Source organism: Lepidochelys olivacea (assembly GCF_965140295.1).
Source record: "Lepidochelys olivacea isolate rLepOli2 genome assembly, chromosome: 5".
NCBI classification, from domain to species: Eukaryota; Metazoa; Chordata; order Testudines; family Cheloniidae; genus Lepidochelys; species Lepidochelys olivacea.
This window is the reverse complement of record NC_140415.1, coordinates 5,184,601-5,209,052: the sequence shown is the minus strand read 5'-3', so window position 1 is coordinate 5,209,052 and position 24,452 is coordinate 5,184,601. Positions and strand designations below refer to the sequence as shown.

At 43.2% G+C, this 24,452-nt stretch overlaps 1 protein-coding gene across 1 annotated transcript in view; it reads right to left on the bottom strand.

Annotated features, from left to right (window-relative positions):
* Positions 1-966: 966 nt before the first annotated feature.
* The window catches only part of KIF24 (kinesin family member 24), a 42,008-nt gene continuing 18,522 nt past the window's right edge, over positions 967-24,452 (bottom strand). The window contains exons 5-13 of the mRNA XM_084628571.1: positions 23,893-24,108; positions 21,589-21,676; positions 19,446-19,567; positions 18,156-18,261; positions 15,303-15,374; positions 13,042-13,151; positions 9,758-12,220; positions 8,072-8,165; positions 967-4,473 (exon numbers count right to left, since the gene is read on the bottom strand). Of these exons, the coding sequence (XP_084484697.1) occupies positions 4,333-4,473; positions 8,072-8,165; positions 9,758-12,220; positions 13,042-13,151; positions 15,303-15,374; positions 18,156-18,261; positions 19,446-19,567; positions 21,589-21,676; positions 23,893-24,108 (3,412 nt within the window). The 3' untranslated portion in view covers positions 967-4,332. The remainder of the gene's footprint in view (positions 4,474-8,071; positions 8,166-9,757; positions 12,221-13,041; positions 13,152-15,302; positions 15,375-18,155; positions 18,262-19,445; positions 19,568-21,588; positions 21,677-23,892; positions 24,109-24,452) is intronic.

The following is a 24,452-nucleotide window of genomic DNA, read 5'->3' as shown; positions in this document are numbered from 1 at the left end:
GTACCTGCCTGGGGAACAAATATTTAATAATGGGCACTTCAATCTAGCAGATAAGGGTATAACACCAACCAATGGCTAGAAGTTGAAGCTAGACAAATTCATACCGGAAATAAGGTGTACATTCTTAATAGAGTAATTAACCATTGGAACAATCTACCCAGGACTGTGATGGATTCTCCATCATTGGCCATTTTCAAATCAATGTTGGATGTTTTTCTAAAATCTGCTCTAGGCGTCGGTCTAGATGATCACATTGGTCCCTCCAGGCCTTAGAATCTGTCTGCCTTCCAAATGGTTAAGGGTTAAAATGACAGGGCTGCAAAACCCTAATCATCCCCTGCCTGCTGGCTGAGAGAGAACCTTATGGTTGCCACCAGTTTTAATGGTGAAAGCCTTGAAGAAAACTCACACTCTGGGGGAGGTGCTGGCAGCTGCCACTCTGTGTTCCAGGAGTTAAGTACAGCGCTGTGGCTCCCATGCACAGCTGCCACTGGACCTTTTTGGGACCAGTCCACAATGGTCTTGCTGCTATAACTGATTCTCACACTGCCTCAGCGCCATCTGTTCGTCTCCGGAGCACGCAGGGGCCAGTGGCAGCCTATCATGGTGCTTGTTACACCAGGGCACATTTTTAAACTTCAAAATCTATTTCTATTCTTTGTTCTGCCACAGGTTTCTGGTGTGGTCAGTCATCTCTCCCTGTGCTCATTGTAACAGGGTGCAAGACTCTCGGACGGGAGGGGCTGCAGGCTGCAAATCATTTTTAAAAAAAACTATCAATCGTGTGCAGCTGGTGAAGTTACTGGCCTGATGCTTCTGATGTCAATAGAAGTGCTGGGCTTGTGTGTGGGGATGTGGGGGTAATACTTCTCCCCCATGGAGTATTATCTTTTACAATCTAATTTGGATTAGATCTCAACAATACATTTAATCCTGGACAAAGTGTACAAGAGCCTTTTTGCAGTCAATAGAATTTTAATTTAAATACAGTAAATTTAAGCACAACACAGAAGTCAGCCATGCACGCTAGCATCCACTCACTGCACTCAAATTCCAAAGTGAATTAATTTTAGTTCTTAGTTTACGTGATTTTACGTGGTCAGGCTCTTCATACAACAAGGTTGTTTTATAAAGACTCTGTGCACACCCCATTCATCAATCTGAAATGAAAACCATCTCGATCATACCTGTAAAGAGACACCAACTTGCAGACGAATTAAAGTAACACCTAAATAACAGAACTGAAAGACTGGAGGGGGAAATATTGTTAGTGCATTTGACAGCAGCTTGTGTAGTCAATATTTCTGTTTCCTCTCCACACTCAGAACCCAATTCTCCAAACAAGTGGGCATGTAATGCACTACTGTGTGCTGAATGTTAATGCGTGCAAATGTTTCCAGGCTTGGTGCCTTAGTTCCTCTCCTGTTTATGAGAGTTTCTTACACAGTAACAGGAGAAAAAAAAAATGCATTAAATAGAAAAATTCGATTGTGCCACCACAACCCAGGGACACATGTAGTACCTGAGAGGACTTACCTCCTTTTGAAAAAACTGCCTAGATTTCAAGTTATTGGGTATCCTTTTAACTTAACATTTACAGGGAGAATCACGCTCTGCTCAGTGAACTCTCATTGTGAAATAGGGTTGCTAGGCTGAAATGTGCCAGTTCTAATCCCCTTCATACAGAAGAACTGAGAAGAATGAGCACTGAGACAGAGCATTTAAGGCTTACATGGTGGTTCAGCTGAGGTGCAAAAATCCTGTATCCAAACTAGCTACCACCTCCTGGATGGCTGGCTGGTTCGCTCATCCAGATTGTCACTGATACATCCTGGAAAACTAGTGAGGTAAGCTCAATGGGTTTTTCATGCAATTGGTGTCACAAATGGTGGTTCTCCGGCCCCCTGCTTAGAAATGACCATTTTAAATAATGTGTCTTAACCCCTCTCCCGGTGAACTTTCAGGCTTTTGCTTTGCTGAGCCTGTCTTTAAAACTCTTCTCCCTGGTAGATGGAGGTTTTATTACTCAGCTGTGCCTCCCTGCATGCCTTTGGGGCCCCTCTGCTTCCCAAATTTAAAGACACTGAGTCCTGCTACTTGCTTGAGTCTTCGCCTTGGCAGGCGCTCACTTCCTGCTCTGTATATAACCATCTGCCCAGAGGAACCCTCTCCTCTTCCTGTGACCACTGCATCTACTTCCCTCCCACCTCCTTCCCCCAGCTCCTGCCTAACCTGCATGCTATCCACAGCACTCCACCAAGCTTTGTCTTCTGCAAATATACTAAGAAATTGCTATGGACACTATTGCAAAATGTCAGGATCTACCTGCTTGCAGTTCTGGAACAATGATTGACTGTCTGCTGTATCTCGGCCCCTCTCTGAGCATTCCTGACCCACAAGGGACGGAGGGGAGGGGAAGGGGCTTTCCAACAATCATGTATTTTAAAGGAAAATTCCCAAAGAAACTCAGTATCACATCTCCTCTTACCACTCAGTAATTAGAACCACCCACCCCTCCTAGGGACTAATGTAACAAAATCCATGTTCTTCCGTGGTTTTTTTCTTGACTACTGACTATCAAACATGTTTGCCTTGGTACATGCCAGGGTGTCATGCTTAAAGGATATAAAACAGGTACTTTCTCTCTCCGTGTCTGAATGCCTCATTTCCCTGAGCAGTGAAAGCTGCTTTCTAAGAGGCAAAGGCAACCTGGCTGGCTTCCTGGAGCTGCTGGTTTCAAGTGTGACTTGATGCTGGCTTGTAATCTGAATACATTAAAAACCTTAACTCCTCAGATCTTGGAATAAATAGTCTCTCTGCTCCCAGAGATAAGCCAACCAGTTACAAGAGGGAGACCTGACAGCAAGGGAAGTCAGAGAACTTTGAAAGATCACTTCTAAACTTAGGGTTGCTTTGCATATTTCTTGCCTTGGAATTCTGTTCCTGAGCATTTGTTATATGTGAAGTTTCTAGGAGCATTTGCACAGGGATGTTACCTTTGCAAAGCCCCAAGCTGCTGGCTAACACTGTATGTCTATCTAGCTGAAAGGTTACTGTACTAATGCTGGTCATAAGCCCAGGCTTCAGTGCAGTTATGGTTGCAGACTGGAAATTCAGATTCTCAAAGGATACACTTGTTATTTCACCCCTGACATTTATGATTAACTGCAATATTTTGATCAAGCCCCTTTTGGCTAGATCAAAGTTCTTTATAAACTCAGATTCCTTTTAGAATAGATTTTAGAATGTGTTCAGTTTCTGGAGTACATGATCTAAGCATATTCTTCAAGGTCACTTACAGCTTAAGCTGGTATACTCCTTTGTGGAGCAAATGTGGGACATAAGAGACCTGTCTGTTGCATCTGTGGAGGGATCCAGTTGATGGCTCTGATGGGTGGGGTTCAGCGGCCAACTTCAGGAAACAGTGAGGCTAATGAACGTCTAACCCACCCACAACAAGCTGGGGATATTTTGCAGCTGGCTCAGAAGGGGAAAAATCAGTTCTGCAGTTTGATCTGAACGGGAGAACTGTACTACTGCATAAACGGCAGCAGTGGACAGACCCACAGCCACCCCACCTACCACTAGGCCAAGATCCTCTGATTAACTGGCACCAATGTAAACTCAGTACAGGCAGCAGCAGGTTACGTGAATTTTCAGTGCAAGTTCTCTTGCACATGAGCCTTCTAATAAGTCATTTATTGTCCATCACTTAAAGCATCCTTACGATAGGTCTGCAGTGTTAGTAGCGGGCACAGAATGACGGTAGCCACCACCTTGGTTCTTCTGAAACTATAACCAGTCTGGCTGCAACTAGATTTTCATTAAACCTCTGTCTGGGTTATTTTACTCCAGCAAACAGCTGTTCGCCTCCATTTCCTCACTCCCTTCTTCAGCCAGTTCTTGTAAGTCTGGAATCTTTCTTTTCACAGGCTTTTCTGGTTTCAAAGTGTTTTCCTAGCTGCGTCATTTTCTCAGCAGCACACAAGTGCCTCTAACAAGAGGAGTGCGTCTGAAAACCACAGACTGGGACTCCTGCTGCTGCAGTGTGCATTTTGAGGCTACAGAATTATTGCTTCAAAGCGTATGGTTTCCTATTATAAGGATGGACCTAAGAATACAGAGCCCCTGGCTTCAAACAAGATCTATAAAGATTTCTCATTTACTTAAATTTCTCTCAGCCATTATCTAAAATATATGTTAATCATAAACACCAAACGTTACACTTGCCACCTCCCTTGCTGCAGGGGTACCTGACCACCAACGGTGGAGAAATAGTGAGCATTTGTTGCAGTAACTAGTCAGTGTGGGATGAATGCAACCTGAAGCGGACTAAGGTGTTGTAGTTCTTTGCAGGGTAGCGTCAGTCTCGGGACAGGCTAAATAGAGCTGAAGCTGGGCTCGCATGCTTTGGATACACTTTGATTTCAGCATCAGGATTTCATCCAGTTTGGTCACATAATTTTCAAAATCCTAGAGTGGAAAACAAATCAACAAAATTAATGCTGGACGGCGGATGATGGGGCGGAGGGGGAATAACTAGCATGCACAGAGTGAGGCGTGAGGAAAAGAGCTGCTCTTCTGAAGCAGTAAATAAAAGTATGTTTGGCATTCTACTTCCAGTGTCATCAGTGCACTCAACTTGTTAAAGGCCTGACCTTGAGAAATAGCACAGCTCTGTTTGCAAGAGCCTCGGGGCCCCAGCTACTGGGGCTAACTGGCTTATTTACAGTCTGCCTCCCTACTGCTCCCCCTGTACTTTTTTCTTCCAGTGAAGTTATTGCTGGCAAAGGGGGCTGGATCATAGATCGGGATGGTAACAGTCCTACATGACTATGGTATTTACTGGGTGCCAAATACAGTAGTAAGAAAAGCACATTTGAAATGGTCTCTGCTCTTGCCATTCTCCAGTTCAGCTGTCCCACCCTCTTTTCTCCAATCTCCAGGACAGATGCAACGCAAGCCCATTCCTATCAATGCACCTCAGTCCTGACCTGGTGGGAATCAGCACTGTGACCATCTCCATAGCCCATTCAATTGTAGGCCCCACTCAGCTGGGCTTGTCCATGAGATCTTTTTGTGGGGCAGGGAAGGTGGTGGGATGGGCTGGTGATATCAATACCTGTATACGAAGAACTGAACGGAGGCCATTAGGTCACATGATAGGAATTTGTGGTGTTGGTAAGAAAGCTCTGACTTGATCCCAAAGTATATTTAAATTTAAGAATTGCTGTCAGCGATCAGTTACAGAGCACAATGACTTAGAATCATTTGAACTGTGTGTTATGCGGTTTGGATGCTCTACAACTTCTTATAAGGGGATTTGTGTTTCTAGATTATTATTGTGTTAGGGATTATTCGTTGGTTTTATTACGGAAAGAATACTGCCTGTGTCAACCATTTTATTGGAGGGTTGTATCTGTGTCTCCCATGCACTTCCTTAGCTACATTCAAGACCCATGCCCGAGGGAAAAGAGATTGATGGGCAATAGGTGGGCTATTCTAGGAGCACCCCGAAACCTGTTTTTTGGGGTAACACACCACTGCCATGGACTCTTACTTGCCCATAGGGAGCAGGTGAATATATTTTCCAAGTCGCTTCCAGTGAATGATAGAAATTCAGGAGGAATAACTTAAATATTTTAAAAAAGGAGAGCTGCCTCTGGCTAAACAAATGGAGTATTAGGATGCCTCTTGTCAAGCCCCTTACTGAACATCTCTGGAAACATTGTTCAGTAAAGAAGCACCAGTGCTGTCAGCTGGAAAGCATGGTAGACTTGCCACATGGTGGCTCCCATTCTGAATTCTCTGAGGCAAGAGTCCCTGCAGCCACACTTGAAGTTTGAAGCTGTTTGGAATTAAAATGCCTTTGACAATAGGGAATGCAGAAGGGGAGCTTAGCTTCAGTGATACAGACAGAGAGCTGAAAAGGCAGCAAGACCTTGATCTGGGAAATGTAAAGTAAAACAATCCTGGGTTTAGAGGAGCAGAGGGGCTTGTTACAAAACCAGATGAGAGCTGTGTGCTTTTACAAGCAAGAGAAGAGGATAACCTGAGAGGACTGGCTGGTGATGATGCACGTGGGGCTGTGTGGATGCCTGCACAAGGTAATGGGACTAAAACCCAAGGTGTGGATTGTGATAGTTATCCAATTTCCTGTGATATCCTGGAGAAAACTGACTAAGTTAAGCCTTATTGAACTAAGTCTGAGTATTTTAGGAGTTCATTACAAATGCAAAGGAGTAAGTATTATTGTGGGCCTGCATGTAACTTCTTTAGGAGGAAGACAGGATTAATGCAATCTCTGGGAAGTATTGTGAGCTTCAAAAAACTATGCTGAACAATGGAGCAGACCTGATTGATCTTTTGGGACAATATATGTGAAGTGGAATTCCTAGGAACTACTTAGGAGAAGAGGATTGCAGACTCCCTCATATGGACTCAATCTCTGAAGCTTTGCAGGGGCGAGGCAGGGTGCGGGGGAGGGGGTTTGCATGCTGCTCACCTGTTACCTAAGGGAAGTTCACAGACAAACTGAATAAAGGAGTAACTGACTTACTAATGAGTGTGCTTGTTCTGAGTGAAAGCTGTTATGAACTTGTGACCACAAAAAACCCCCTGGGTGGAGCTTGAAGAACTGATCACCACCTTGAGCCCTGGCTGCAGCTGGGGTGATCTCTGGTAAGCTTACTAGCATACATGCAGCTTCTTTAATTATTTTAATATATTTTCTCTGTAATGCTTTTACCTTAAGGATCAATGTATTTTCATAGAATGAGCTGGGTGATAACTTACTTGTGGTCAATTACACTGTTTACTCTCTCTGAGGAGAGAAGTGAAACAGGCCTGCTTAGGCAGTCTGTCTTTTGCTGGCAATATCACAACATAGTCTGGGAACTGTACAGCCTGGAAATACCCTGATCAGGAGGGAGAGAGACATGGGTCTCCACCCCAGAGAGGGGATAGGAGAGGAGCCTGGAGTGGGAACCCTGCCTGGACCCTAAAGGGGGAATAAAGGGGCAGTTACCCTGAACAGTGACAAGGATATCCTAAGGCAGTGGCTCTCAACCTTTCCAGACTACTGTATCCCTTTCAGGAGTCTGATCTGTCTTGCATACCCACAAGTTTCACCTCACTTAAAAACTACTCGCTTACAAAATCAGACATAAACATACCAAAGTGTCATAGCACAATATTACTGGAAAATTGCTTAATTTCTAGTTTTTACCACATAATTATAAGTCAATCGGAATATAAATATTGTACTTACATTTCAGTGTATAGTATGTAGAGCAGTATAAACAAATCATTGTCTGTATGAAATTTTAGTTTGTCCTGACTTCACTAATGCTTTTTATGTAGCCTGTTGTAAAACTAGGCAAATATCTAGACGAGTTGATGTACCCCCTGGAAGACCTCTAGGTACCCTCAGGGGTACATGTACCCCTGGTTGATAACCACTACCCTAAGGAATCCGTAGTGTGACTGAGGGAAGCAAGCCAGAGCTGCAGTGATGGAGCAAGACACAGTGGAAAGAACTGGGTGAGCGAGGCCCTGCTGACTAGGAATCAGCAGATCTGTGGTGGGACAGGTAATGGAATCCCAGGTGAGAGATTGATATGTGAGGACCTTTTACTAATGTCTATATACAGGGAGACATCATGTTTCACCGGTGTGCTGATTTTCTGAACTACTGACTGTAATTTGACCCACATGGCAGTGACAAAAGCTTCATGTGGGAAGTAGAAGCATTCTGAATGCTGTGATATCCCTGGAGACTAGTATGAGATAAGAAAAAGATGTTTTAACTTAAACTGTTCATAGTCAGCATGTCATTCTCAATCTCTAGCCAAGTAACTGGCAGAGTGGATATCAGCCAAGGCACAACAAGCCTTGGAACTGAACAGTCTCCTAAAAATCTGACTCGGGGATCAGATAAGGTTCGGCTCCAAAAAAGGGGAGAGACTGAGAATGGGAATTGATGGGTAGGATGTCACTAATTCTGATTAATGCTCTTTAGGATTCTTACAGAAGTTCAGTGAGCACTGAAGTCATCATTTGAAACACTTACTGCTGCCGACATCTGATTTATCAAGGTCTCTTCCTTAAAACATAAGGATGCCATTTCATCCAGCTGCTCTCGATGGGCTTGAATCACAACCTGCCTAATTAACATAACAAAAAAATGACGGTTACATAGCTTTCCGTGCCACCTGTAACAATTATGAGTGGGCTCTGACAAACTTCTAAGGAGAAGAAATTCCACAGATGGAGGGCTTCAGCTGGGAAAGCTCTGCCACTGAACATATTCCAGGCAAGATCTTCATGTCATGTACACCTATGTCGCTCTGTTGACTTTAGTGGCCTATGCCAATTTACATCAACTGAAAAGCTGGCCTGGGGCATTTAAACAGGCTTCAGCTGCAAGCACTTCTCAGCTGGTCTTTTCTTTTCTTGTACCCCGTCATCACAGCAGAGTCTTCAACACCTTGAACTGAGTCTAGAAGTAAACAAGTAGCCAGTGCAGAGACTTTAGCACAGAAGCTATGTATTTATGCTGGCCCACACCACACAGAAGGTTGAGCAGCTGCTTTCTGCACTAGTTTGAGTCCCAAGGACAGTGGATTGCAGTAGTCTAGCCATGGATGACTAAGAGGGGAGTGGCCCACAGCTTCTTGGCTAGTCATAGATGGCATAGTGGCCCATAATGCCTCTTACCAGCTGGAATCCAGGAGCAAAAATGCTGCCCAGTAGGACCTTGAGACTGTGAACCATGCTGGTGAAAGTCTGGCACATGACCTTCCATACACAGTGCAGACACCTCTATTAACTTCTCTAGGTGCTTCTCTCTGCCAGCAAGCACTGCTTCTGTCTGAAAGGGGTTGAGTCACAGCCAGTTCATCTAGATCCATGTCTGTTAGATAACGGGAGGGCAATGTCTAGCTCAGAGGTGGGCAAACTCATATCCAGCCCGCGGGACCCTCCTGCCTGACCCCTGAGCTCCTGGCCAGGGAGGCTAGCCCCCTCCCCCACAATCTCAGCTCACTGCGCCGCCGGTACAATGCTCTGGGGGGCAGGGCTGCGAGCTCTTGCCAGGCAGCGCAGCTGCAGAGCCGTGGCCTGACCCGGTGCTCTGTGATGCACGGTGGCGTGGCTGGCTCCAGCCGGGCAGCCCGGCTGCCCGTCCTGGTGCTCTGGGCGGCACGGCTGTAGTGCCGCCAGTCACGGCGCTCCAGGCAGTGCGGTAAAGGGGCAGGGAGCAGGGGGGGTTGGATAGAAGGTAGGGGAGTTCAGGGTGGTGGTCAGGGGGCGGGGAACAGGGGGGTTGAATGACGGCAGGGGTTTCAGGGGGGCAGCCAGGAAGGAGGGGGGGTTGGATGGGGCAGCGGGAGGCAGTCAGGGGCAGGGGTCCCGGAGGCAGTCAGGGGACAGGGGAGGGGCCCTCCATAAAATTTCAGAAACCCTATGTGGACCTCAGGCAAAAAAGTTTGCCCGCCCCTGGGCTAGCTTTTACTATCTTGAATGTGGGTATCTGATTTTGCTATCTGGTTAGCTGGACTGGCCGTTTCATATTTGTTGCCGTAGGGATGCAGTAGTTATCTAACAACTTCTCTATATATCTGACTCCAAAAAGGTGTGTGTACGTGTTTGTAAAATACGTATAGCACCACATAAAACATTTAAGCAAAAGTACAATGTGTGTGGTCAGTGTCTCTAGTCCATGCAACAGAAGATAGTGTACTAGATACAAACTTACTGAGCCTTTCCCAGCGCTTCTCTGTTCCAGTTTGATGTTTCTGACGTATTGATCTGGGCGCTAATGATGGATGCATTTGGGCGAGTGTTTTGATTTGCTAATGATCTGATCTCTCTGGTAACGGATCTTGAATCCCGTTCCGCAGCATCACCACAGTCTTGGGTAAAAATACTCTGCATCAGTTTACTCTTAAGCAGCCCTATTTCCTCACCACTGAATGACAACTTGAATGTATCTTCAGAATGGTTCAAGTCCTTGCTCCTGAATTCTGATCTGGGCTGCAGTGGGCTGCTTTCTCTAGAGGGGGATGAAGTTGTACACTCCACTCTTCCTGCATTCAGAATGGATGGGGCACATGAAAAATAACCCTTTTCAGGCAAATCAGCATGTACAGTCTGAGACGTAGGCCCAATGTTGGGTCCTTTACCCATGCTAGATTTTTCTGGGCCGCTCAACAGGCTACCAGTGGTATTCTCAGCATCGGCATCATACTGCCTGCTGTTATCCAGATATTTTCTGCACTTTAAGTTATGAAGAAACAATTCATCTTCATTCTCTCCACAAGGGTTTTTGACTCTGACAGATGCTGATGCTTCTGTCAAGTCTTCATCTCGGACAAATAAACCATTAATAGAACTTTGATGTGTGTTCCATGGAGATGAACCTCCAAGGCTACAAGAAGGCTTTGCATCATGACAGGACTGTGAGAGCTGCTTGTTCTCAGTTTGTGGGGAGTGCTGCAGAGTGGACTTCCTTTCATCATGGTACATTTGTTCACCCAGCTCAGGCATGCTGCCTGTTGGTGAGGCTTTATTTCTGAGAAACTGCCTGTCCTCTTCCTCTAATCTTTTGCTGGGGCTACAGGTTTTTCTTTCCAACATCTGTTTCACTTGGAGAGCCTCTTCTTGATCAGCTGCCTCCTCACTATCAAGGAATGACCTTGTCAGAGGGGCCATCAGCTCCGACGTGAATTCTGATGAAGTATTAGAAGCTCCATAGGGGCTAGCTCCATTTTTTAGTTTCTTCCCTTCTACGTTTCCTGCAACTGGAGCTTGTCCATCTTTGATGGATTCTTCCCTTTGTGCATGCGGAAGGCTGACCTTGTTGCATTTTGTAGTCCCCGAATCCAATGTGTGGAGAACATGGAGACTTTGTGTCCCCTTTTCTGGGAATGAGGAGCTTTCACCAGGATAAACTAGATGTCTGCATTCAGATTTGTATTGTTTGTGATCAGCTGGTAAATCCTTGCTGTTTTTCCAGTTATGGACAAGTTCTTCCCGCAAGCAATAAGGTTTTTCTGCAGTATTATTGTTCACAGAAGAATCAATAGTGAAGTCGTCCTCTGTGCTCCACTCAGATTGAGTCTTGCTGCTTTCTCCATCTATAATAGGCTCCCCTGGTTCTGGAAATGTAAAGTCCTTCCCATAGTCCCAACTGTCATTAAGTTCATGCTCTTGTGTATGTGTTGCATGTTCAAACAATAAACCCTGTCTCTCTCGGCCTTTCTCCTCCTCACTTTCTTGTTCTCTCTGATGAAGGAAAAATGAAAGTTCGCTGCTCTCACTGGTGTTTCTTTTAACTTTCCTTTGGTTGGATATAGGTGAGAAAGAGTCTTCACTAAAATCACTGTCGTCCAGGTCTTCCAGCAGCATCCCCTCTTTGCATTGTGAGTCCGTGGGAGGAAGGCTCCGGTCTTGTTTAACTGTAATTTCCTGGGGCTTGTATTGGGCTAAAAATCTCTCAAGTGGTTGATAGTTCAACTTCTGCTGTAGAATAGGTAGCTGCTGAAACTGCTGGTGGTAAAGGCGCAAATGTTGTTCCCTTTCTTTCTGATGTGGAGGGAGATTTGCCCAAGTTTCAATGCACGGTTTAGTAAAAACATTTGCACAGCGCTGACTGCTGTCTGATGGGTGATTGCCATCTCCAAAGGAAAAGCCATCTCTGGAAATGAGCTGCTTTTGTACAGGTTGCACTGTCTGTATTTTCAGGCATCTGACAGGTTGTTTATCTTGAATACAATTATCTCCTTGGCCACTCTCTTTTGTCTCTGGGACTGCAGCTGTTGCGACAACAAAATCTTTTCCAGTATGATGCTTCTCAGATGGCAGTGTCAGATCATCAATCTTTTTCTTCACAGGATGCCCTATCTTTAGCATTCCTTTAATGGGACTGGTGCGACTGAGCCATGGTGAGCTCAGATTTCCTTTGTGGACATGACCCTTGGCTCCTTTTGGGGTAGAGGAAAAAGGGACATTGGTTGGATGGAACGCTGAAGGGGATGCCTTTATTCTCAAAGAACTTAAAGGATGATGGAGTCCTAGTTTTACTTTCTTTGGAGAGCTCTTATCTCCCATGTGCGTGGAAGGAGAGTTTTGGATACGTTTTGGAGATACATTTCCAGCTATCCGACATCTGTTTGTGACAGGGGTACAACATTTAATCCCTTTCTTTAGTTCTTTTACCCTGTAAATAAGGACTGTGCATTAGAAAAATTAAATGCTTTCAAATAATTTACAATATCATTAGGTCAAACTAATACTTTGGTACATTAAATATTGACTTCAATGTCACAATTTGGATTTTAATCATTGGCTAATCCATGGAGGCATCAGATCATCTGCTACAGAAATGCAGTTACTTCTGTGGAGGTTTGCAGCAGCTGTTTCAATGGGGAACAATAACAATACACAACAGTTTTAAATTAGGAAGTGAAGAATACCTCTGACCAATTTAAACTGAAGGAAATTGTATCTACTTCTCCTCTCCTCAAAACCCCTCCTCAAGACCCACGTCCATCTTGATGTCTATAGGAAATTAATGAACTAACATGGCTTTTGGTGATTGTCTCTTTTATCTTTCTCCTCCACCCTTTTCTGTGTTGCTTGTGTTCAGAGTCCTTGACCCGAAGAGTTCACAATGCATCTTCCTCTGGGTACGGACAGCATCTAACATATTCTGGGAAGTACCATCATACAAATAAAACTAGAGTTTGTCAAGGATGTTGGGGTTATCAACCTTACTGTTATGAGGAGTACCATGAGATTTGAATCACTACTAGCTGTTAGGACCTAAATTATGTAACATCTGAAAGAAGAATTTAAAACACCCATGAGAATTAAGTGCCCCAATATAATAGTATAGCAGATGAAGATTATGTTTATGCACTGTAAGATGCATTTTTTGCTCTTTGCCCTAAGAACTCACCAGTTGATGCAATCCAAATATTTTCATCTCAAACCATAACTCCTTTTTGACTCTCAACATGGAAAATTTAAGTCACCTACCTGTCAGCATATCGTAATGTGTTCAGGGTGTGTTCCGTAGCTATGTGGCTAGGTGACACATTAGCTATCATACATGTCTTAGAATTTCCAATGAAAGAATCTTTTAATACCTGGGAGGAGGAGGAAAAATATAGCTTAAGATTCTCAGCAACTAATGTATTTCTTTTAAACAATCCAGTTTAACAGTTTAGAACCAAGTGTCCCTCTCTTCTCCCACCTAAACAACTTGCCTCTGTTGTGATTTTTCATATAAGATTTAAACTGAATTCAAGTGTTCAATCTGTCCTTTAAACAAGCCCATTTTCTAACTGGGCACCCCAAAAGTGCTGGTGTGTTTGGGAGAATAAAGCATATGTTACAATTAGAGTAACGTAATCCTGATTACAGCTTGCATGATAGTACTACAAAGAATGTAATCACGAGACTATCTCTAAGTGGTTGTCCACCATATGAACATCTCAGAACAACTGATCTACAAGATTCTCCATATAGAACTTCACACAGGAATAAAATAACTTTATCCTGGAATTTAGAGAACTCTCCACCACACCATTCATAAAATCATAGAATATCAGGGTTGGAAGGGACTTCAGGAGGTCATCTAGTCCAATCCCCTGCTCAAAGCAGGACCAATCCCCAACTAAATCATCCCAGCCAGGGTTTTGTCAAGTGGACCTTAAAATCCTCCCAGGCAGGAGATTCTACCACCTCCCTAGGTAACCGATTCCAATGCTTCACTATCCTCCTACTGAAAAAGTTTTTCCTAATATCCAACCTAAACCTCCCCCCCACTGCAACTTGAGACCATTACTCCTCGTTCTGTCATCTGCCACCACTGAGAACAGTCTAGAGCCATCCTCTTTGGAACCCCCTTTCAGGTAGTTGAAAGCAACTATCAAATCCCCCCTCATTCTTCTCTTCTGCAAACTAAATAATCCCAGTTCCCTCAGCCTCTCCTCATAAGTCATGTGCTCCAGCCCCCTAATCATTTTTGTTGCTCTCCGCTGGATGTTTTCCAATTTTTCCACATCCTTCTTGTAGTGTGCGACCCAAAACTGGACACAGTACCCAAGATGAGGCCCCACCAATGTCGAATAGAGGGGAATGATCACGTCCCTTGATCTGCTGGCAATGCTCCTACTTATACAGCCCAAATTGCCGTTAGCCTTCTTGGCAACAAGGGCACACTGTTGACTCATATCCAGCTTCTCGTCCACTGTAAGCCCTAGGTCCTTTTCTGCAGAACTGTTGCCTAGCCATTGGGTCCCTAGTCTGTAGTGGTGCATGGGATTCTTCCGTCCTAAGTGGTGCATGGGATTCTTCCATCCTAAGTGCAGGACTCTGCACTTGTTCTTGTCGAACCTCATCAGATTTCTTTTGGCCCAATCCTCTAATTTGTCTAGGTCCCTCTGTATCCTATCCCTACCCTCCGGTGTATCTACCACTCCTCCCAGTTTAGTGTCATCTACAAACTTGCTGAGGGTGCAATCCACACCATCCTCCAGATCATAAATGAAGATATTGAACAAAACCAGCCCCAGGACTGACCCTTGGGGCATTCCGCTTCATAACGGCTTCCAATTAGACATGGAGCCATTGATCACTACCTGTTGAGCCTGACAATCTAGCCAGCTTTCTATCCACCTTATAGTCCATTCATCCAGCCCATACTACTTCTTCAACTTGCTGGCAAGAATACTGTGGGAGACCCTATCAAAATCTTTGCTAAAGTCAAGGAATAACCCATCCACTGCTTTCCCCTCATCCACAGAGCCAGTTATCTCATCACAGAAGGCAATCAGGTTAGTCAGGCATGATTTGCCCTTGGTGAATCCATGCTGACTGTTCCTGATCACTTTCCTCTCCTCTAAGTGCTTCAGAATTGATTCCTTGAGGACCTGCTCCATGATTTTTCCAGGGACTGAGGTGAGGCTGACTGGCCTGTAGTTCCCCAGATCCTCCTCCTTCCCTTTTTTAAAGATGGGCACTACATTAGTCTTTTTCCAACTTCTGGGACCTCCCCCGATAGACAATTCCCCGGGGAGTAACTGTCTGTAGCTTTTGCTGTCAGCTGGCATTAACCTTGTGAATGCTTATGTTTCCTTTATAATCGGAATGAATGCTTGGGAAGCTATGCAAGTGTCCAGTCTCCAAGGGGTTAACAATATGCAGTCACCAAATCATGGCTTATTTAATTTTATTACTATCATTTCAACTCTGTTCAGTGAAGTGTCAATCACTGGCTTGGTTTTTGGTTTTACCTGAGTTAACTTGCTTTGCCGGAAAGGAGTATGAGCGTGTTCCTGATCCAGAGCCCGAATACATTCCTTTAACTAAAAAGGAGAGAGAGAAAAAAATGTATCAGCCACGCAACAAAAAGGAGAGATTGAAACGGTACCCAAAACTATGAGAGTTCACTATTTCCCGTCACCCTTATATCCTTAGAACAGACAGCAGCAGACTACGCTTCCTTACACTAAGGAGTGGGGAAGGCTGCTGGCTTCCGGAGACCCACAGATAAACATATCCACAATAACACTTGCAGTCTTAACGTCTGAGTGACTATTTCACCATCCCATAACAAAAGAGTCCCTTTGGCAGATTAATAATGGACACACACAAAACATTAGGGCTATGCTTTCAACACAGAGAGTGGGATTTAGCTATAGAACTCCCATTAAAATTAATGGGACCTGAGCAGCTACATGCAAGTGTGCCTTTCTGAAAAAGATACCCATGATCTATTTTCTTGTTAATAATTATCAGCAAGAACAGCACGTAATCTTGGAGAAACATCTGCCTCTTGATTTGTTCGTTGGACATTTGAAAATATCAGTCTTTTAATAGGCATCTCTTTTTACCATGTGTCTTCACCAGCACAAGTAGAAGTGTGTCACAATCCATACCAGACTCGGATGCTTTCTACGATTGAGAAAATGAACCATGGGCCCACTGAGGGAAGCCATTACTAGTGAGAGTACTAGCAGTGACAGGAGAAAATATCTTGAGACAGATTACAGTACTGTGCTAGTAACTCTAGCTTGAGACAGACATTGCATTCTTAATGAGACACCATCCACTTCAAATCATTTTTTTTTTTCTGAATGTATTTTAATTATTGTTAGAAATTACACCTAAGAGGCCTCTAACTGAAAGAGATTCTCTCTCTATTTTAGGGTTTTATACTGCTAACCATAACAAGTATCTGAGCACTTTCCACATGAAATCAATAGCAACAAAGTCTCTAGTGAATGTTATAGATTTTAAAGCCAAAAGTGACCATTATGATCATCTAATCTGAGCTACTGACATAGGCCAGAGAACCTCATCCAATAATTTCTGCACTGAGCTCATAAACTTCTGTTTGAGCTATAGGAGATCTTTTGAAAAGACATCCAGCCTTGATTTGAAGAGTTCAAGTGATGGAGAATCTGCCACAGTCCTAGGTAAGTTGTTCCAATAGTGAATTATTCTTAAAATTCTATGGTATTTCTCCCTTTTTGGGGTAAAAACTCTGCTTGGGGTAGGGTTCAATGGTAGACCCCTGTGATAGCACCTTCAGAGGAGATTAGAGAAGAAAAGTTTATCTTTTCAATTTATTCACAAATTGCTTTGTAATGCACCTTTAATCAGTTTCACTCTGTCTTGCACAGTCAATTTTCTCTAATTTGTGTGGGTTATTCACACAACAAGAAGTAAAAGAAAAATCCGACTCTAAAACCACAAAAGTTGGTAGGGAGACTCATGGGCGGGCTTTACTCCTTTTAACAGGAAAATACTTTAAATTCATAAACTCACTAATATCAGGTTGACTCTCTCTCTTTAAACACTTGTTTCAATGAGCTTATAAATGTCTTCATAATATTTCCTTTCAGCATGAAACGTCTCATGCTTTTTCCCTGTCCCGAAGGGAAGTTTTCTGAAAAGTATGATAAAAATTCATCCAGATTTTCTGGAATTACAGTAGAATCAAAGAGTTACGAACACCACAGGAATGGAGGTTGTTTGTAACTCTGTACAAAACATTATGGTTGATCTTTCAAAAGTTTACAACTGAACATTGACTTAACACAGCTTTGAAACTTTATTATGGAGAAGAAAAATGCTGCTTTTCCTTTTTTTTTTTTTAGTAGTTTATGTTTAACACAGTACTGTACTGGATTTGCTCTTTTTCTTTTTTTTCTCTCTGCTGCTGCCTGATTGTGTACTTCCGGTTCCAAATGAAGTATGTGGTTGACTAGTCAGTTCATAACTCTGATATTCTACTGTATGAGAACAGAGACAATCAGGGGAATGGTTTTCCTCCCACTTTTCAGAGGCATAATTTTGCATTCCGATAACAAAATAAAAGGTGTTGTACACAAATATTACAATCAGGTCCACCACATAAAAATCACACAGCAGTGTGAAATGTAAAATATTTACCTGCATATATGACTCAAGTGGATGGAGATACGGTTGTTGTAGGAACCCTGGATCTAAATTGCCTGATTTCTGTGTCCTGTAACAGTTTTTTTGTGGCATACTAATGGACAATGGTTCCAACCATTTGTTCTTGGGTATTAGAATGTGTTTATATGCACACAGAGTTGAGATTATCACCATCCGATGAAGTGAGCTGTAGCTTACGAAAACTCATGCTCAAATAAATTGGTTAGTCTCTAAGGTGCCACAAGTACTCCTTTTCTTTTTGCGAATACAGACTAACATGGCTGTTACTCTGAAACCTATAATAATAATAAATACTCTCCAATTCTAGAGGGCCTTTCAGTAGTGGAACTTAGTGTTTTTACAAACCTGCATTAAGCTTCACAGAAAAAGAGAACATGAATTTACTATAGAAAATATGGCATGGACTTACTATAAAATATCTGACTTTTCAGTGCTATTTTAATCTGGCTGTAGGAATATATTTAAAAAGTTGTTTTTCCTCACAAAGTCTTTTTCTTCTAATCGGATTCATGACTAGAGAGCAATTTAATTGTCAGCATTTAGCACTGTGTATTTTCCACTGGGATCCATCCACATGTTACTTCCTTGTTTACTATCAGTCTAAGAACCAACCTAAAGAACAATAATTACAAAAACCTTCTCTACAAATGTGAGTAACCTACAGCTAAAAGGCTTTGGTTTATTTCTGCTCCTTCCATTTTTGTTTGTTTGTCTGAGTCTCTGGCATCAGCTGCCCTCTCGCTGCCAGCCAAGTCAATGAAAGAGATCCTAGGAAAAAACAAAAAGATGCTTTTACTTTAAGCTGATAGTAGCAACACACTATGCCATCCATAGAAAGATTAAATATGACTACCATAAAACAGGGGGAAATACCCACTGCAAGTGTCTCAGGGGCATCACAGTAATGAAATACCAGCAGCTACTGGAACAGAGTCAGAGCATTCTGGCACTGTAACAGACAGTCATAACAGGAAGTCTAATTACTTGTGATGAGAGTGCGCCACGGTTTAATGGAGCAGCTATTTCAGGTATAACACATTCCCATCTCTAGATGATCACAATGCCAGTAATTTGAGAGAGAACACAGATTACTTAAAAAAGAATAACTTTTTGGGTCTCCTTCCGGCTAAAACAGATGTTTCATTCCAGTGTTGTCTGTCCTAATCAGATAGAAATGCAGTGCAGTTTATAAAGCCAATTAAAGGGAACTAACTGATGCACTGAATTGTCAGATGGTTTCAGAACTAATCTATGTTCCTGCTGATCTTTCTTCCCTCAAGATCTCCATTTGTTCTCATATTCTTCCCTAACTTTCCTCTTTGGCTGCTAGCTATTTTACCGATCTGTAATTTCTCCCTCTATCTTCCTCTTCTTCCACAATATCCCCACCCTCTCCTACTATCACCTGCATCCCTCCCAGCTTCGTCACTCCTTCAATAACTAAAAACATGGCACACCTACATAACCACATATCCTTCTCTTTGTAATCTTATGCACTCTTCCTCCCTCCTCCTTTACCACCCTACCAATTATTTGTTGCTCAGACCTGCTCTCTTGTCTTACAGTTAGAATAAGCTCCTTGGGGTAAAGATTGTATTTTACTTGTTTGGAAGGTGCCTACCATATTTTTTGACATCCAAAAATAATAATAAGCAGCTGACCATCTTTTCTCTGACTAGGTGGGAAGGATACCCACTTACTGCTGCAACCAATGGCCATTCAGTAAGGACCTCTGGTACTGGGTCACTATTCTACACAGCCCAGGAGCTCAGCAAACACATCTACAAATCACAGCTTGTATCCTGACCGTCCTTGCACTTGACTGCTTCACTACCACTTACTAACCATCTATGGCTGCTCTGCCATTGCAGATGTGCATGGTCTCATTTAAAGCCAACAGGATGAAACTGAAATGTCTCTATCAAATTCAATAAGTCAGCTTCCAACCTCACCTTCCACGCATTCGGTTTGCGGAGTCTTTAATTTGAATCTGGATGATAGCATGAGAACGGGAGGAATCTGAGTTGACTCCAGTCGCCCCAGTGCTACGCTCCTTCCCACCCTTCAAAATTACCTGGAAAACAAACAGGACAAAACAAAGGTAAATCGTACATACAAAACATGCACACTGTTCATATAGTATATTGATTCAGAACCCCATGTATTGGTATTCAGTGCGGCTGACAAAGGGTTTATAAAGTGAGACCATTCATAAGAATGTCAGTGTATTGAACTTCCATTCCTATTTGTTAAATTACTACAATACAAAATCACATGGAATAAATGTATGGTGGAAATGAAAATAACAAAATGAGGCTTCAGAGGTTACTGTTGGACTCATGAGCAGGATGATTTTTAAAAAAAATTCATGTTCTAATCTCATTGAAAGGTTTAGTCAGCCAGAAATCTAAGAGGCAAGTAATGCGTGACACCAAGTACCAATCCACTCATCCATCCCTGTACCCAGAAGCAAATGAAACATTGTCAAAGCAAGCAGCAAGGTTGACGTGATCAATTATACTCAGACTTAACTACCAAGAACGGAACAAGGTGAGAGGTGGAAGATGGGTTAAGGGACCTTCTGGGCTACAACTCTGGATAATTCTCTGTCCCAAATCTCTGAAGAGTCACAAGATTGCTTCAGCGAGCCCACCAACAATGGGCATCGTAAGGAAACAAAAAAGAGTCTATATTATAGTTTCTGGAACAATAAGAATACAATAAAATGTCAACCTAGCAAAATCAAAACACTCTTTAGATACAAATATACAGTATTCATACCTTCTGCTGGACGTCCACTCTTAATCAGCAATCTAGCTGGCTGCTATAGCTCCTGAATATTTGTTAAACCAGAGCTAAATTCAGGGAAGAGTTTGTGAACAGAAGCCAATGCATCAGTAAATAATGAATAATCATGAGGTATGCATTGAAGACTCTTCTAATACATTTGGTAGCATGCTATTCAAGAGCATCAAATGAGTCTAAAGGCTCTTTCTGTGTTCAAAAGAGCCTGTGGACAATATGAAATGAGCTGTTTTGCCAACATACCTGTGAGAACAAAACCATGTAATAACTCTTCTGTAGGCAGGATGTGATAATACAGAGGAATGTATTAATCTACTGTATACCAGATCTGCACTCGAATTTGCAGAAATGTCTCCAGCGTATCCTGTGCTTAGAGTTAATGGAAAAACAAAACCCCAGAAGATAGTGTCTGTCGAGTGGTATATAAATGGACAATATTGTTCCAAGTCCTAAACAATAAATCAACTACGCTATCAGGTAATAGTTTTCAATTCCTTACTGAGCTGAGTAACGTAGCTGGAGTCGATGTACCTTAGGTCGAGTTACCACGGGGAGACGACGGGAGAAAATCTCCTGTTGACTTACCTTACTCTTCTCGTTGTGGGTAGAGTACAGGGGTTGACTGGAGAGTGATCTACAGTCGATTTGGCAGGTCTTTACTAGACCCACTAAATCGACTGCCAGTGGGTCGATCTCAGGGCGTCGATCCCCGCGGTTGTGTAGACCTGCCCTAATGCTATCAACTTTTCAGATCAGCCATCTGTGTCTTGTTTGCCAAATGCAGTGCATGCCAGTTTGTAAAGTTTTACTTACGTTTTCCTTTTGGAACTATTTTTAGTGATGTAAGGTTAATGCAAAAATATTTCATAGCCATTTTTTTTATATTCTAAGATATTTCAGGGTTGGTTTTGCTGGGATATTGTCATTTCTTGGGTGGTTCATTCAACCTCATGGCAAAGATCCCACCTGAGGTGTATCCGTAGCAGTGACAGCTCCAAGTCAGCTTTTCTTGTGCATCACTGTAACTTGTCTTAGCTGCACATGAGCTCATTCATTAAAGGCAGTTTTGAAAGTGTCCCTTCATGCTCTGCTGTGGCCACCAAGCTGTTCAGAGTTGTACTGAAGCTCTTTTGGAGCCCATAATGGAATGCACATGGGTACATTATACAACCTGGAGCAGCAACACCTGGGTATGCCAAAAATGACCTTATCCACTCCACCGTAACCTATTTGATAAGTTAGTGCAACAGAGGCTTTAGAAGATAAAATAAGCAGCACCAATCAAATTACCTCTAATAGTAGGTCTACAGTATCCACTTGAACCTCACGCAGGCCAACAATTTGTACAACATGCTTACTATCTTCTCTTGCAAAAAGTCTGCAGAGGAAACAACAGGGCTCAGTAGAAAAGGGTTATTCTGAAGAAAGTCTTATACAGTAGTAATGATTCTGCCTCCACGTCAGTGCTATAGAATAGTGGTGCTCAAACTTTTTCAGTCACGCTACCCCCTTACCAGTAATGGAATCTGTCCGTGCCCCCATACCCCCCCATGACCACATAGCCAAGGCTTTCTCAGCAGTGGAGCTTGGGCTGAAGGCAGAGGTGTGGAGCGGAACTGGGAATGGGAGAGGAGCTGGGGCTGGTGTCAGAGCTGGTCTGGGGTCACAGAGGGAATGAGAGCAGAGCTGGGCTGGGACTAGAGCAGGGGGTGGAATGGACCTGCTGCTGGAGCTGGGCTGGAGGTGGACAGGGAGTGAGGGCAGAGCTGGGCCTGGAGACAGTGCTGGGCTGGGGGCGCAGCAGGTCTGGAAGTGTGGCACTCCCTCCCTGCCCCCCAAGGGGGCTGGCCCAGCCCCTGCTGCGCACCTGGAAGTGTGGCACTCCCTCCCTGCCCCACATGGGGGCTGGCCCCAGCCCTGCCACGTGCCTCCCCGAATGTTCCTCCAGGGGGCACGCCCCACAGTTTGAGAGCCACTGCTACAGAGAAGTACTGCAAGGAGTGACTAGCAAGGCAATGCATCAGGTTGTCATTGATATACCACCTGTCATGTATAATATGTACTTTTCAAATGTCACTGATAAGGGACACTGGAAGTGTGTATTAGCTGGATGTTCCTGCTAAAATGATCAGCACTGAAATAGTTAATGATGGCATTTAAATTGTCATCTTTAGATTTCAGAGTTCACACCTCTCTGAGAGCTTTTGTTTCAGGCTGCCTCCAGGCTCAGGAAGATCACACTGCATCACTTAACCTTGAAAACATGAATTGAGTATATCTTCACAATCATGAAGGCTCAAATTCGTTTTAATGACAGCTTAGGTTCTGGAACATAGTTCTGTGGCAGTGGGTGGATTCTGCAGCAGATCCGACAGCTGCAGAATCAGAGTACATGAGTGACTCCTTGCTACAAATTACAGAGAAGTGAATGTTACAGTATAGTTGGTAATACCAACTGGTTGGCTTACGTCCTAGGAAACAGCCCTATGGGCTATAGCTCAACATCAAGAAGGCCTCTAAAAAGGGCTGCAGGAGAGCCAACACAGAGAAACATGCTTGCCTCATGATAAGGCACTGACTCTCCAAAGCACAAGGAAGCCTCTTTGCACTGCACGGCAGCACTCTCAAAGTGCACTCCCCTCAAGAGCCCCAGTGGTTCCAGCTGAAAGCTAAAACCATCCTGCCAGGCTTTTATTATTCAGCAGGATTTAGCCTGAATGTTATCTTGTTTTGTTGTGTTTAGATATTTTCGGTCAGGTAAGTTTTTTTTATCTGAGGAACATCTTGAGTTCTTTTGATCTTCCTTGGGTTTAGCTTATCTGATGAAGTGAGCTGTAGCTCACGAAAGCTTATGCTCAAATAAATTGGTTAGTCTCTAAGGTGCCACAAGTCCTCCTTTTCTTTTTGCGAATACAGACTAACACGCCTGTTACTCTGAAACCTTGGGTTTAGTGCCACTGTACTGATCTAGATACTTTTGCTACAGAATTATTAATGTCCACACTCCAAGTCACACCCTCTTCAGAAAAGAGATTAGTAAACAGCCATCTTGAGGGAGTCGGGGGCCCCACTGCACTGCCAGGGTTGAGAGAAGACTGAGGAGCAGTTTGCATTTTTTCCTTCCTATGGGACTCCTATCCGTAATTCATTCTGCTTATTTTCAGCTGCTTTGTGCTACTCAACTGTTCCTAGAGTGTGTAAAATTCCAGTTCAATCTCAGGTTACCTCGCTAAAGAAAGGTGAAAAGCTAATGTGACTGACACATGATACTGTCTTATCACTGTTCATCACAAGGGGTTTAGCCTGGCAGAGTGTATCTAATACAGAGTTCATCTCTCAGATTTGTGTCTTTGCTTGGATTGATTTTATTCCTGTAGAAATAACACAAAGGGGGAGTGTCTATATATGCTACAAAATTTAGGGCCAGATTCTACTATGTTTACTCACATTGAGCAATACCTTACTCCATAAATAGCTCCATTTAAATCAATTTCACTAATTAGAAAACTTAATTCTGTTCAATCCAACTCCATAATGAAATAAACTGATTTGTCATCCTTTTTTCACAGCAATGTGTCTCTTTTATTTAAATACCTTCTCCTTCCATTTAGCAGGTCATAAAGCTGTCCACAGTAGATCTCATAAAAACTGATCCATACATGGAGCTCTCTCCTTGACTGGGATGCCTCTAGTTGTCTAAAAATGTCTTTAGCAGCCAGTGCATAGAGTCCTGGGTTCTGGTGACTCCCTATCATAGTGTAAGTCTTGCCAGCACCAGTCTGTCCATATGCAAAGCAAGTGGCGTTGCCTCTGTAAAGATAATTTTTATTTTTAGTACTACATCTGATCCATTGAGGTCTATTAAAAGAGATTCTGCAATATTAATATCTACACACACTGCTGACCCTCAGTGATGGGATTTTATCATGCATACCCATCTGAGAGCCTGAAAAATATAATCTGTTATATCAGAGATTCTCAAATTGTGTTCTGTGGAGAGGGGGTAGAGACACAGCGCTGGCTCTTGTCCTTGTTTCCAGGTGCTAAAATGACATTAAAAGAAGCTAAAAATACATTAAAAACTTTTGCAGTATTACTCTTCCATGTAAACAATTGTAGCTACCACAGGGATGTTATGTGATCATGAGTGGGGG